General features: G+C 21.6%; 2 protein-coding genes across 3 annotated transcripts; both read right to left on the bottom strand.

The window, feature by feature from the left end:
- Nucleotides 1-282: 282 nt before the first annotated feature.
- On the bottom strand, nucleotides 283-4469 carry LOC122719334 (centromere protein J). Its single transcript, XM_043945065.1, has 3 exons — nucleotides 938-4469; nucleotides 626-821; nucleotides 283-512 (listed from the first exon to the last, which is right to left on the bottom strand). Exons 1-3 carry the CDS (start codon nucleotides 4300-4302, stop codon nucleotides 384-386), a joined length of 3690 nt encoding a protein of 1229 aa, XP_043801000.1. The 5' UTR covers nucleotides 4303-4469; the 3' UTR covers nucleotides 283-383.
- On the bottom strand, nucleotides 4210-12869 carry LOC122719335 (E3 ubiquitin-protein ligase TRIM33). Of its 2 annotated transcripts, XM_043945067.1 has the most exons (12): nucleotides 12436-12869; nucleotides 11680-11909; nucleotides 11258-11538; nucleotides 11033-11143; nucleotides 10766-10960; nucleotides 10583-10695; nucleotides 9255-10430; nucleotides 8857-9016; nucleotides 8593-8776; nucleotides 8344-8496; nucleotides 8011-8204; nucleotides 4210-4292 (listed from the first exon to the last, which is right to left on the bottom strand). In XM_043945067.1, exons 1-11 carry the CDS (start codon nucleotides 12761-12763, stop codon nucleotides 8031-8033), a joined length of 3105 nt encoding a protein of 1034 aa, XP_043801002.1. In that variant the 5' UTR covers nucleotides 12764-12869; the 3' UTR covers nucleotides 4210-4292; nucleotides 8011-8030. The 2 variants fall into 2 exon arrangements, with proteins under 2 accessions (XP_043801002.1, XP_043801001.1); XM_043945066.1 differs by lacking the exon at nucleotides 4210-4292 and having other exon boundaries at nucleotides 7768-8204.
- Between the last annotated feature and the right edge of the window lie 86 nt (nucleotides 12870-12955).

The following is a 12955-nucleotide window of genomic DNA, read 5'->3' as shown; positions in this document are numbered from 1 at the left end:
ACATAATTAATATTTAAAAAAAAAATTGATTTAAATATACTATAATTAATATATTTTTAATAATCATGTATAAGTAACATATAAGTAAAAAATAAAAAATAGAAAATGATTAAGCTTTTAAAAATATTCATTATTTAGAAACATATAACATATAATTAATATAACAAATTTTACTTTTATATCATATTAATAATAAAAAATTTATTTTAATTTACGTACAATATATTTTATATTCATATTTCAGATTTTATATCTAATTTTAATTACTTATTATTAAAAATTTATTTATGTTTTAATATATGATTAATATATGATTTTAAGATAAAATTTCATTATTTTATTAAATATTATTTTCAGTTTTGTGTCTATAACATTTATAATTTTTATTGACAGGAATCCATTAAAAGATTACCATCTTTATCTTTAAGACGTATTCTACCATTTGAATAACGAGTTTCCTGTGTACCATCAAGATAAATTAGTTTAACAGTGCCATCAGGATATTCCCGTCTCTAAAAATCACATAAAAAAATATTTATATAGATATAAATCTTTTAATAAATTAAATTTTTTAAAAAAGTTAAAAAATTCTTATTTTTAAGAAAATAAATATCTATCTTTTTACCTTATGAGTATTAGTATGTATTTCACGTTGTCCATTTGGTAGAATGAGAATTTTTTCACCATTAGTAAGAATTTGAATTAATGTTCCATCTGGCAATGTCCATTTTTCAATACCATCTGACTCTAGGATTCGCACTGAACCATCTGGAAATGAGACTTCTACTGTACCATTCTGCGATCGTCTTTCTATTTGACCACTATATAATAGCAAAAAATAATATTTACTGTATAAAACTTTATAAACCTTATAAAACTATATAAACTTTATATACTGAAATTTATAATTAAATAATAAAATTAAAAAATAACTCACTCAGAGAATTCTAAAATTTCTAAACCATCTGGCATTGTTGTGTGCCATGTACATGTTGATGCATAAAAATATTTTATTTTTCCATCTTTATTAGTTTCACGCATATCTCCATTATAATATATCAATTTAGTTACACCTTGATCAGGAAATATCTTTTTAATATTTCCATTTGGAAATCGATATTCAATAGAACCATCAAAATGTTCAATTTGTGTCACATCTTGTTTAGCATCTTGTTTGGCATCTTGTTTAATTTTGTTTGAAGATGTAGTTGTTACATATGTATTAGATTTATCTAATGATGCCAAACTTTTTTCATAATTTTCATTATATGTTTTCATAGATGGTATAAAAGATGTGTGATCATTCTGCATATATAATTGAATATTTTTGATTTGATTATCTTCATTGATTTCTATTTGATTATTATGGTTAAAAAATATATCACATTCTTTATATGATTTTTTACTTTTTTTATTATCTAATTTCTTAAATTTATTGCTTAACTCTGATTCAGATTTATTTAAATTTTCAGGAACATTAAATTGCTCTTGAATTTCTATTAAATCTGATGTTGCTTCTTTGATTAAATTTTCATATAAATTTCGTTTTTTAGCAACATCTGTTATAGTTGTTTGATTAGTTTCTGATTTATTAATTATATTTTTATTATGATTACAATTATATTCTTTTCCTTTTTCTATATTCTGGTCATTAGTTATTGTATTTATCACCAGTTTTTGATCAGATTGTGATAAAGCATCATTAATTTTTTGAGATTCTTTAAACTGCATATCAAGTTGTTTATTAATTTGATGAATTACTCTTGTATTTGCAGATGTTCCAAATTTTCCTTTATTTCTATCATTTTTTTTTAAATTTTGTAATCTTTCTATTTCTTGTTTTAATTTTGAATTTTCTCTTTTTAATATTCTCATTTGGCATTTATATCTAGATTCTGCTGCATTCCATCTACTTTCTTTTATTTGTATGTCTTCTGTTAACTTTATTATTTCTTGTTTTAAATTTTGAATTTCCTGTCTTTCTAATTTACTTTGTTGAGCTTTTTCTTGCGAATCTCGCATTCTATTTTCTAATGCTGCTTTCTGACGTGCTAATTTTTTCTTTTCTTCTTGTAAGCGTTCTTCCACTTGTTTTTTATTTTGTTCAAAATTTTTTTCTTTTTCTGCATATTCTTTGCGTAAGTTCTTATAATCTTCGTGTAATTTTTTACGTTGCATAGATAACGCTGTATTTTCTTTACGAAATATATTAATTTCTTGTTCAAGTTCTAATAAACGATTTTTTAAAAGTTCTGATTTAAAAATAGATCCATTTGTTTCTTGTAAGTCTTGTACATTTTCTTGATATTCTGTGACTTTTCCATTATCACAATTATTTACATATTCATCTATTTCTTTATTGTCATATCTTTTCATATATTGTTTTAATGTTCTAATATTATAATTATCAGTTCTTTGTGATATTGAATTATTTTGACTGTTCTTATATGAATTACTTACTTCATCATTAGAAGTCTGATCTTCTGCGTCGGATATTTCTAATTCATCTTTATGATAAACATATTGATGTATATTTGTTTCACAAATAGAATTATTATCTTCTTTTATATCTTCACAATTTTGAGCTTTATAATTTAATTCTTGCATTTTACTTTTCATTGTTATAGAAGGTTGTGACATATTAAATGTTATTGGTATTGTTTCTGTGGTAGATTCAGTTTCTAAAACTGAAGAATCACTCCAAAGTTTATCATCAAAAAAACATTTTGTTGCTAATGATTCAGTTGATGTACTTGATGTATCTGTTAATCCAATTGTTTTATATTCATTATGTTCAGAAAATCTAACATGAAGACTATCATTTATTTCATTATTTTTTTCAATAACAGGCACATTACAAAAATTCTGTTCATTATATGTAGATTGAATTTCATTTCTTAGTATATGTCCATCTTCATTTGTTTTCATTGTATTATTTTCATCGATATGTTGTATATTTTCATATATATTATCATGATTTTTGATAGTTTTTTGATTCTCAAAAGGCATAAAATCATCCATATCCTTATTTGATGTGATACATTTAAATATTTGATTAGATGACTTTAAATCCAATTGCTTTTTAGGTACTTTATTTATTGGAATTATTTGTTTTGTTTTTTTCATATTATTTTCTGTTTTATATTCAGCATTTTTCACTTTAAATGGAGTTGATTGTTGTAAAAATGCAGTAACTGTACTAGATGTAGAACAAAAACTAGAATTTTCTGCTTTTTCTTCCAACAATTCAAATATTCGTACTTCTTCCAATTCTTTGTGGGTTCCAGAATGAAAATCGGAACTATTTAATTCAATTGTATTTTTCATTTCATTAATATGATCTTTCAAATGAGAAGATGAAATATTAGATTCAGATTTACTATAAATTTTCTTCTTTGGCAATGGAATATTTTTTAGAGATAAATGTTTTTGGGCTAAATTTGTACAATGTATATTTTTTGATAATTGTGCATTTTTTGAATCTTGAGTAGTTTTATTAGATTTATTTTCATTTTTGGAATATTTAAAACCAGATTGTATCTTATTATTAAAAGAAGCACTGCGTGATCTAATCTTTAAAGTAGAAAGTTGTGACTTTTGATTTAATTTAAATCGAGTTAAACCTTCTCCTTTTCTTAGAAATGGTTTTTTTATTTTATTTCCTGAATTAACATTGGATTTTATAAGAGGTTCAATTTCATTATTATCTTTCAATTTTTCTTCTAACAATGTATGAAAATCTTTTTTAGGAGAAAAAATTGGTATATCATCAATAGAAATATGATTAATGACTGTTTTATCAGGAGGTAATGGTGCTATTCCATCTATAAAAAATTGTTCTATTTGTTTTTCTTTTTTTGAAGAAGTTATTGAATTTATTTCATCTTTTGATTGTTTTTTTATATGATTTTCAATATTAATTATATCATCATTGAAATTCCTTGTAGGAGATTTTTGTTGTAGAATCATATTTTCAAAACTATTATTTTGACTTATACATGATATATTATCATTTATCATTTGTATGCAATTTTCTTTTATTTGTGATTTATTATGTAATGTAATTAAATCTTTGCTATTAATCTCATTATTTTCAATTTCATTTGAATTATTTATATTTAATATATCTTCATTAAGATCAAGTTCTTGTATTGATAATTCAAGTGCTTTGTACATACAATCTTGTTTTTGTGTTAACATATCTCTTTGTATCTGTTGCTGTTTTAATAATCGTTCTTGTTGTTCTAACTGCCACTGTCTTAATTTTTGTAAACGTTCAACTACAGATGCTTCTATGTCCATTTTTTGAATAACATGGAATGTATAATAAATTTAATATGTAAAAATCAATTTATATAATTTGACAATTATAGATTCAATGATTTACATATTTAGAATTACATATAAACTCACATAAATAAAAAAATATATTATGAATTAAATTATTATATTCATTATTTTATAACATATTTAAAAATATGATATTTTTATTTTAATTATTTTTATTTATAATAAATATCTTAAAATATAATATTTACTTCAAAAATATTTTACTTTTTATTCAAAATTATAATTATGAAATGTCGAGAATTAGCAAAAAATATTATATACATGTGCGTATGTATTCTGTCATGAAAAAAATATAAATTAATCATTCAAAACTAAAATATTTATATTTTATTCATTTTCTCACCTTTATCTGTATAAAAAAGATCTATATATAAATGCTATAAAAAATATATTACGAATTAAATTTATTACATTCATTAATACGTTTTACTAAACACTCTTTTAAAATTGGTTGACAATTTAAAAATAATGTGCACATACGTGCATGTAAAAGAAAGTTGGTATGTATTATATATGTACATATATGTATGTATATATATGTATATACGATTTGAATTTATATAATAATAATAATAATAAAACAATATCTATATTAACAATAAGATTGGATATTAAATATAAAAATATATACTTTACGAAAAAATATCAATAATTCTATTTTGTTAAATATTTATTCACAATTAATATATATTTATTTCATTTAAAATAAATGAAATATATAAAAAAAACTTGTGGATATCGATATTTATGTTAGCTTTTGTTAAATGATTAATTTGATTAATTATTTTTATAAAAATTAAATATATTTATGTATTTTTTTTTCAAAATTTATCATTTCATTATTATCGAATTTATATTTGAGTTGACAAAAAAATAATTATGAATAAATTAATATGTGAAAGAATAATTTCTTTCTAAGAATAATTAATAAAATAAACAATATTTTAAAATTTGATTAAACTTTAATTCTTTTTGCTTTTGATCACGTGGTTTTATTTACATTGAATGAGTAGTTGTGAATGTTTTAAATAATTTGAATTGATGCACGTTAATGAGTCTATTCTTGAAGTGGATTGGATAAAAATTCAATATGGCATCACAATAATTATAGCAACATAATTAACAAAAATTTTTAAAAATTTATAAATTTGTATATAAATAATTTTTGAATTGTTATTGGATACTGCTTAAAATTTATATATAAATAATTTATATATAAATAAAAACATTTATAAATATTTATAAATATTTATAAATTTAAAATCCAGAATTTTATGTCCAAAAATAAAAAATAATATTTATTTTTAATTTTTCAATATTTTTATTATTATCAAATTTTATATTATAAATATCATGCAACATATTATGAATATATTACATAAATTTATTTTATTTATAAAATCATTATAATTTAATTTCATTTTCATTGTAAAATTATATCTTTTAAATTATGATATATTTTTAAATTGTTATTTTTTTCATTGTACTAAAATAAATAATTAATGTAAAATGTTACAATGTATTTATTTTTATTAAATATATTTATTACTAAATTTTTATTATAAATTATAAATATAAAAATATTAAAATAATTTAGAAAAATTCAAAATATTATTATTTATATAAAATTATGAATTTAAAAAAATTTACAATTTAAATTTATTATATATAATTATATATTTGGGTGATATCAAATAAATATAAAATTAAAACATAAAAAATTAAAAAAAAATAAAATTAATTATAATAAAAGAAAATAAATAAAATTTAAACATTAATCTTTTTATATTATTATGTTACAAAAATTTATTCATTAAAAATATGCTATATAATTTTAAATGTTAAAAATGAAAAAAAGTTTTTTTTAAAATAAAATATTTTGAAAATGATTTTAATTTAATATAATAAAATAAATTTTAATATAATTATTGCAAGATACTCAATTGTAATTTCATATCAACAAGTAATAAAACATCCTACAGTTTATTATTAGAATGATAATACAAATGTATAGCATATTATGTAAGAAATATTGCAAGAATTGTTGTTATTTATATATTAATACAATATTAAAATAGTATTAATATTTATGTGAAAGCCAATTCTAAAAAACTTCAAACATAAAAGTTGGTATATAAAAGTATTGGTTGAAGTTTATTTATTAAGTTAGCAATTTAAGTTCGCGTTAAATTCGCGTAAATCAAAACAAAAACGGAATGCGACGATAGAATCAAAATAATTTTATTTTTTTCCCATTTCATTTTTCAATACAAAACTTTAATTTAATTACTTATTACTTAATAAATAAACCTAATTGATATTTTCTTTTATATTTATTTTGATTTTCAGAATCCATTCTTCAAAAATATTGTACGAATATATTAACATCCTATATATTAAATTTTAGACAAGAAAATTTATCAGTATTCATAATTTTTATTTTATTTTGTAATAATATTAGTTCAATTGTAGTTCAATAAAAATTTAAGTATTACTTGTATTATGAATATATAAAGTATGTTTCATAAAGTAAATATGCTTATTAAAATGATATATTTTTATAAAAAATAAATTATTTACTAGGAATTACATACAAATTATATATAACGTCATTATATTGAAGAAATTCTACATAGCATTCATTATTCATTCAAAATATAAGTAATAATTTATTATTAATTTATGATCAGATATTTATAGTGATACTAATTTATTTATTTTTTTATCTGGACTATTTACCATAATTTCTTGTGAAATTACTTAAATAGATAAAATTTTGCACATCAATGTAATTTATGCAAAATAATATATCATCTTACTTTATTTAAGAAATTAGATATTACTTTTATTCTTACATGATGAGATGTTACAAACTCTAATCAATTCACTCTTCATACCTAAAATGACATTATTTATAGTGATATTAAAAATGTATAGTCTACACAACAGTGATTAACTTTGTTTATTCTAATTAATTTAAATTCAATCAAATATCTACTCTTATTAAATAAGTTATATAATCTATAATGAGATTTATTTGAATCTGTATTCAAATTGAAGATGTTCACTTCAAAAAAAGCAATAATATAATTTCGATAATATCATAATTAAAAAATAAAATTATATTGAAAATGTTTTTATAATTCTTTTTTCTTAATTTTAATATACTCAATTCATTTCCTACAATACTTCTTACATAAAATTGTATATGAATATATAATATATATATTGTAATACTTTATAAAAAATATACTTGTATATTTACTGATATATTTTATTGCAAAATTAACATAATTATTTTTTATTAATACAATACTTAATACAATAATTGAACAATAAACATTTTATCAATTGATTTTATAGATGATAGTAAATATACAAATATTTTAAAATTTGTGAATAACAACTCACTTTAAATTTACAAATTCATGCAATAAGCTCACGGGATTAAGCATGATATAAAATTCTCTTCATTGAACATAAAATTTGAAAAAATCTATGTATGTATCTATAATTGTAAACATCTGTTCAGTTTGTTAGTAAATATAAAGTATTTTATCAATTAATTAAACATGAAAAGCATTAAATATACATAAGTATCAATTATTTTGAAAGATAATTCTGCTACGTATTTTAAAAATAACATTCTTATTTACGTACTTAATTATGAAAAATGGAAATTAATCTGTAACTATACGACGATATTTTCTATTAGGAGGGAATACTTCTTCATCCTCGTCTTTATCAGCTGAAAGAAAAGGATCATCATAGGCATAATTTGGTGCCCATTTTAATAATAATTTTTCGAAAAATTCTTCTAAATTTCGTGCTTCTTGATAGACTTGTGATTCAACCTAAATAAAATAAAATTATTATGTAAAATATAGACATATATATTTTTATAAAAATTTTTTATTTCATTCTATATGCTTTTATATTATATGATTTTATCTATTGATTCCATATACTTACAAATTTTTTAATAAAACTTACAGGATTGTATGTAAAAGCATTTTTAAACATCAATCTGATGTCTGCCATTACTTGTCTTAAATCTGTATAATGATTTGGATGTTCAGATTTTAATTTATCTCTAATTATATCTAATGCAATTGGTTTTTTTATGATGCGATGATAGTCGACAATCTGTTGATAATAATAAATAAAATAATAATTTTTATGTTTTTAATGTTTATATATATAAATTTTACATAAATTAAAATAATTATACAATAAATTTACCTCACTGGATACAACTTCACGGAAAGGTAAACTTTGTTCATATTGACAATAAAGTTCTAATACAATTCTTTGTGCAATTCGCAATTCTTTTGCACTCATAGTATTTGGTCTTTTTTCTCCTGGTGGATCATCTGAACAATCTAATACATTTGTACATAACATACATTGCCAAGTTTCACTTTCACTGAAAAAAAAAAAATTAATAATAAGCATATGTATTGTTATTATATTACTATTATTATACTATATTATTGAAATATTTACTCAGGAAATGATTTTAAGCTAGGAATATGACAATATAAATGGAAGACTTTTGGGCATTTATCACAACAAAGTACTGCATCTCCTCCATCCATACATACTGCACACCAATCTTCATTAGGATCATCTTTTGCCATAGATGCTGCAGCATTTTTTGAAGTATCTATTAAACATATAATTGTATATATATATATTGAATGAATATTTATTAAAAGTAATAATAGAAAATATAATTTATTTTGTAATAAAAATATAGAATATTTTATATATGTAATTTATATATTTTAAAAAACATTTTGAATAATAATACAATTATTTCTATTATTTTTTTTAAAATATATACTATATAAAAAATTAAATAAGATATACTATATAAAAAACTTAATAAAAAATTTAATTACCTGATGAATTTTCAGTCATTGGATTTATTCCTTCATCAGTGGAACTATCTACTTGGGCAGAATCTAATTGATTACGTTGAGCTTCTGGTATAACTACAATTCCATTACTATCTAATTTAGCGATGGTAAGCATCAGGTCATTTAAAGATTTCTGACAAAATTTGTCTAAACTCTTTTCAGTTTCATCTGATTTCCCGGGAAGCACGGGACTAGGCGTTTTAGATACTGACGAACTGACTGTATGACCAATAGATATTGAATTTTGTGATTGAGGTGGATTATCAGAAGCAGTAGTTGTCTGTGTGCTATATTTTTGACTTGTATTTGATTGTTGATTTTTTAATGTTATCTTGTAAGTATCATTAGGAACTGACATGGAAGGTGTACTTGATTGATGACGGGAAGCATAAAAAGGAAGACAAGGATTAACATTTTGAGGTATATGCCAACGGGCTGTAGTTGGTTGTTGCACAGGATAATTTATATGTTGCGTGGATGGAGAAGTAGGATTGCATTGTTGAAGTCTTATACCAGATACCATTGATGTATTTGTTGGTTGATATGCAGGTGGTGGTACTGGCCGTTGAGAATTATTTGTAGGATATCTATAAGGTGGCAATCGATATGATACATGATTTGTAGAAGGTCGAAAAGGTGGTGGATTATGTGCAAGAAGTCCACGTAAACTTGTATTTTGTCCAAGTTGATCTATGTGTACTTGTTGATGAGGATGCGTGGATGATGTTACTTGTTGATGACAGCTTCCCAAAGGACGTTGTTGTATCATTATTGGTTGTTGTAATCTGTTATTAAAATTAACTGCATACGGTACCCGTGGTTGATGAGCTTGTGGTGATGACCGAGGTGGCATATTATTTATAGGATAATGTTGTACATAATTTTGCGATTGTGTTTGTTGTTGCTGTTGAGATGCTATATGAAGAGGCACTTGTTGGTAAGAATTTTGTTGCATACTATTATTAGATTGTTGTGTTGTAGTAGGTAATTGTGCAGTTATGGAAGAACCATCCATATGTGTATTTGACAAATTTGTTGTTTGTTTTTGATCTGTTTGTGATTCATTATATGACATAACAGGTGTATTTATTCCACCCAATGGAGATGTTGAAGGATATACTCTACCATCCACCACTATTGCTCCAATAGATGAAACCACTAAAATTAAAAAAAAAATTTAATTTTGTATAATTCATTAAATATTTATTATGTTATTGTAATAAAAATATAGAGTATGTTTCACTTATAGCAATATCATATACTACCTATATAATAATATATAATTAAGCACCTATTATTATTAATTTAACCTTTTATCAAATCTGGTACTTTCTCCAAGGACAAATGTATTCTAACTGGTATTTCTGGATTTGGAATATCAGCTCGTCTACTTTTTATTCTTTGTAAATGACTTGTAACAGATCTACAAAAAGTTATAAAATATTTATATTTACATTTTTTTAACATTTGCACATAATACTTGAAATACATACTTTTTACTATATAATAATTCCATATCTGAACCTTTTTTTAAAGCATGAGTTACAAATTGAATACAATGATCTGTAAGTTTTGATAATTGATCTAAAGCAACTTTTTTTTCATTTAATGTATTTTGCTTTTGATCACAAACTTCATTTAAACGCATAACTAATTGTTTTCCTCGTGTATTAATTGTATTTGTTAATCTAAAATGTGAAAAAAAATGAAATAATTTTAATTTATTTAAACATATAAATATAAAATTTACTATAACTTACTGCACCACCATTTGTGTTATATCTTGTACTAAATTTTTCTTTTTCTCTAATATAAGAACCTGTCTATCTTCTATAACTTTCATTGCACTTTTTAATAAAACTCGTTTATAACTATGAAAAATATAATTAATAAAATAATTGATATAAATAACTTTTTAAAAAAATAATTATAATATTTATTTATAAATACATTGTTAAAAAAAAATATAAAAATAAGAAAATTACCTCACTTCTTTAAGTAAAGTTGATACAGAAGCACGGGTTTCAGCAGCAATTTCATGAATAAATTTGTACTTATGATCTCTGTGTTCACTTAGTTGACAATCTCTACAAGTAAGTTTATCACATGTTTGACAAAATAAAGATAATTGTTCATGTGAATGAATTGTACAAAATAAGTAGCCAGGTATTTTTTTGTTGCTTTTTTTAACATTATCTCTATCATTGGCAACTTCATCCTTTGGTTTAATTGTGTGATCTTTTGTTATTTTTAATCTTTGATGTGCCTTTAAATAAACAAACAATTTAAAATAAATAACTATTTAAATATAAATTATAAAATAATTATTTAATATATTTATACTATTTAACTATTTTAATATTTACTATTTAACTATTTAACTATTATTAAGATATATTTTTATTACCATAACACAATTTTGACATATAAATTCTTCACATTCTACACACCAACTTGTGGCATTAGCATTATCGTGACAGCTAGTACATTTTTTCTCTTCTTCTGTTTCTTTAGATTCATCATCAGTACCTGGACTATTATCTTCTTCAATAAATTTTGATAAAAATCGATTTTCAATTAAATTTTCTGCTTGTGTTGTTACATTACATATTTGGCAAGTAATCACATTGCTCTCCACTGCAAATATATATATATATATATATATATGTATTTCTAAGTTGTAGTCTATATTATTATAAATTATAAATTATTAAAAAATATCTTTATATTTATATATATAATTATAAAATTACATATGCCATGTTATATTAACATAAATGATATTTTATATATCAATATTTTTTTTAGAATCTATTTTTTAAAATTATAATTTTTAGAAAAATTAAAAATCTATATTTTTTATAAAAAATTTTTATAATTATTTATAAATTGAAATTTATAAATAATTTAAATTTAATAAATTTAATAAATTTTAATATTAATTAAAATTTATAATTTTATGATAAAATATTTTTTTAATAATTTTATTAATAATAAACATGGAAATATATATTGCTATTTATACTGTTTACAATACAAAGGAAAGATTTCTTTATTTTTATATTATTATTATTATATTTTATATATTATATATTTAAAAAGAAAAATAAATTTCTCTGTGTTATGTTATTTAAAACTTAATATAAATATAATGTGGTCTTACACAAAACATCCACGTCGACTGATGTATTGTGATCACTAAGTTTGCTATTGACACATGTCGAACATGCTGCATGTAAACATTCTAAAAGTTTTGGATCATCACCAAAAGTAAATGTCTTTCCACAGAATACACATTTCGATAAAAATGCGCGTGTTTCAGTCTCTTGACCCTCAGTTGTACATTCAATACGTTGTTCACATTCTTCTTCAATGCAAACGCCCTGTACTTGAGATTGTTGCATGTTTTGCTTCACGCCAGTTTGATCAAGTGGTTCTTCTTTAATCGTTACAGGACCTGTTGTTAATAACTCATTTGTTCGAGTTTCCATGTTAAAATTGTCAAAATATAAACGGCTACACACAAGAATCGTTTTTATATTTTATGAAAATATATCTTTCTTAAATCATGTAGCGCCATGGTCCACCATGCTACATACTCCACTCTAAACTCTGAATGCAATTACTATAGTTAGATAAGAAATTCGATGGCAAACTTTCATATATAGTAGCGTCATCTTAAA

The sequence above is a fragment of the Apis laboriosa genome, unplaced genomic scaffold (genome assembly GCF_014066325.1).
Source record: "Apis laboriosa isolate Shangri-la unplaced genomic scaffold, ASM1406632v1 scaffold74_cov149, whole genome shotgun sequence".
Classification (NCBI taxonomy): Eukaryota; Metazoa; Arthropoda; class Insecta; order Hymenoptera; family Apidae; genus Apis; species Apis laboriosa.
Note: the sequence above shows the minus strand (reverse complement) of the source record. Positions and strands in the feature narration are given on the sequence as shown.

Bases quoted from the DNA above. Each gene is read 5' to 3' on its own strand.
- LOC122719334 (XM_043945065.1), bottom strand. From the start codon at position 4,302: ATGGACATAGAAGCATCTGTAGTTGAACGTTTACAAAAATTAAGACAG. The intron at 822-937 runs GTGAGTTATTTT...GCTATTATATAG, and splicing joins GAAATTTTAGAATTCTCTGA to TGGTCAAATAGAAAGACGAT. The intron at 513-625 runs GTAAAAAGATAG...TGTGATTTTTAG, and splicing joins TACATACTAATACTCATAAG to AGACGGGAATATCCTGATGG.
- LOC122719335 (XM_043945067.1), bottom strand. From the start codon at position 12,763: ATGGAAACTCGAACAAATGAGTTATTAACAACAGGTCCTGTAACGATT. The intron at 11,910-12,435 runs GTAAGACCACAT...ATATATTTGCAG, and splicing joins AGTCGACGTGGATGTTTTGT to TGGAGAGCAATGTGATTACT. The intron at 11,144-11,257 runs GTAATTTTCTTA...TATTTTTCATAG, and splicing joins ACTTTACTTAAAGAAGTGAG to TTATAAACGAGTTTTATTAA.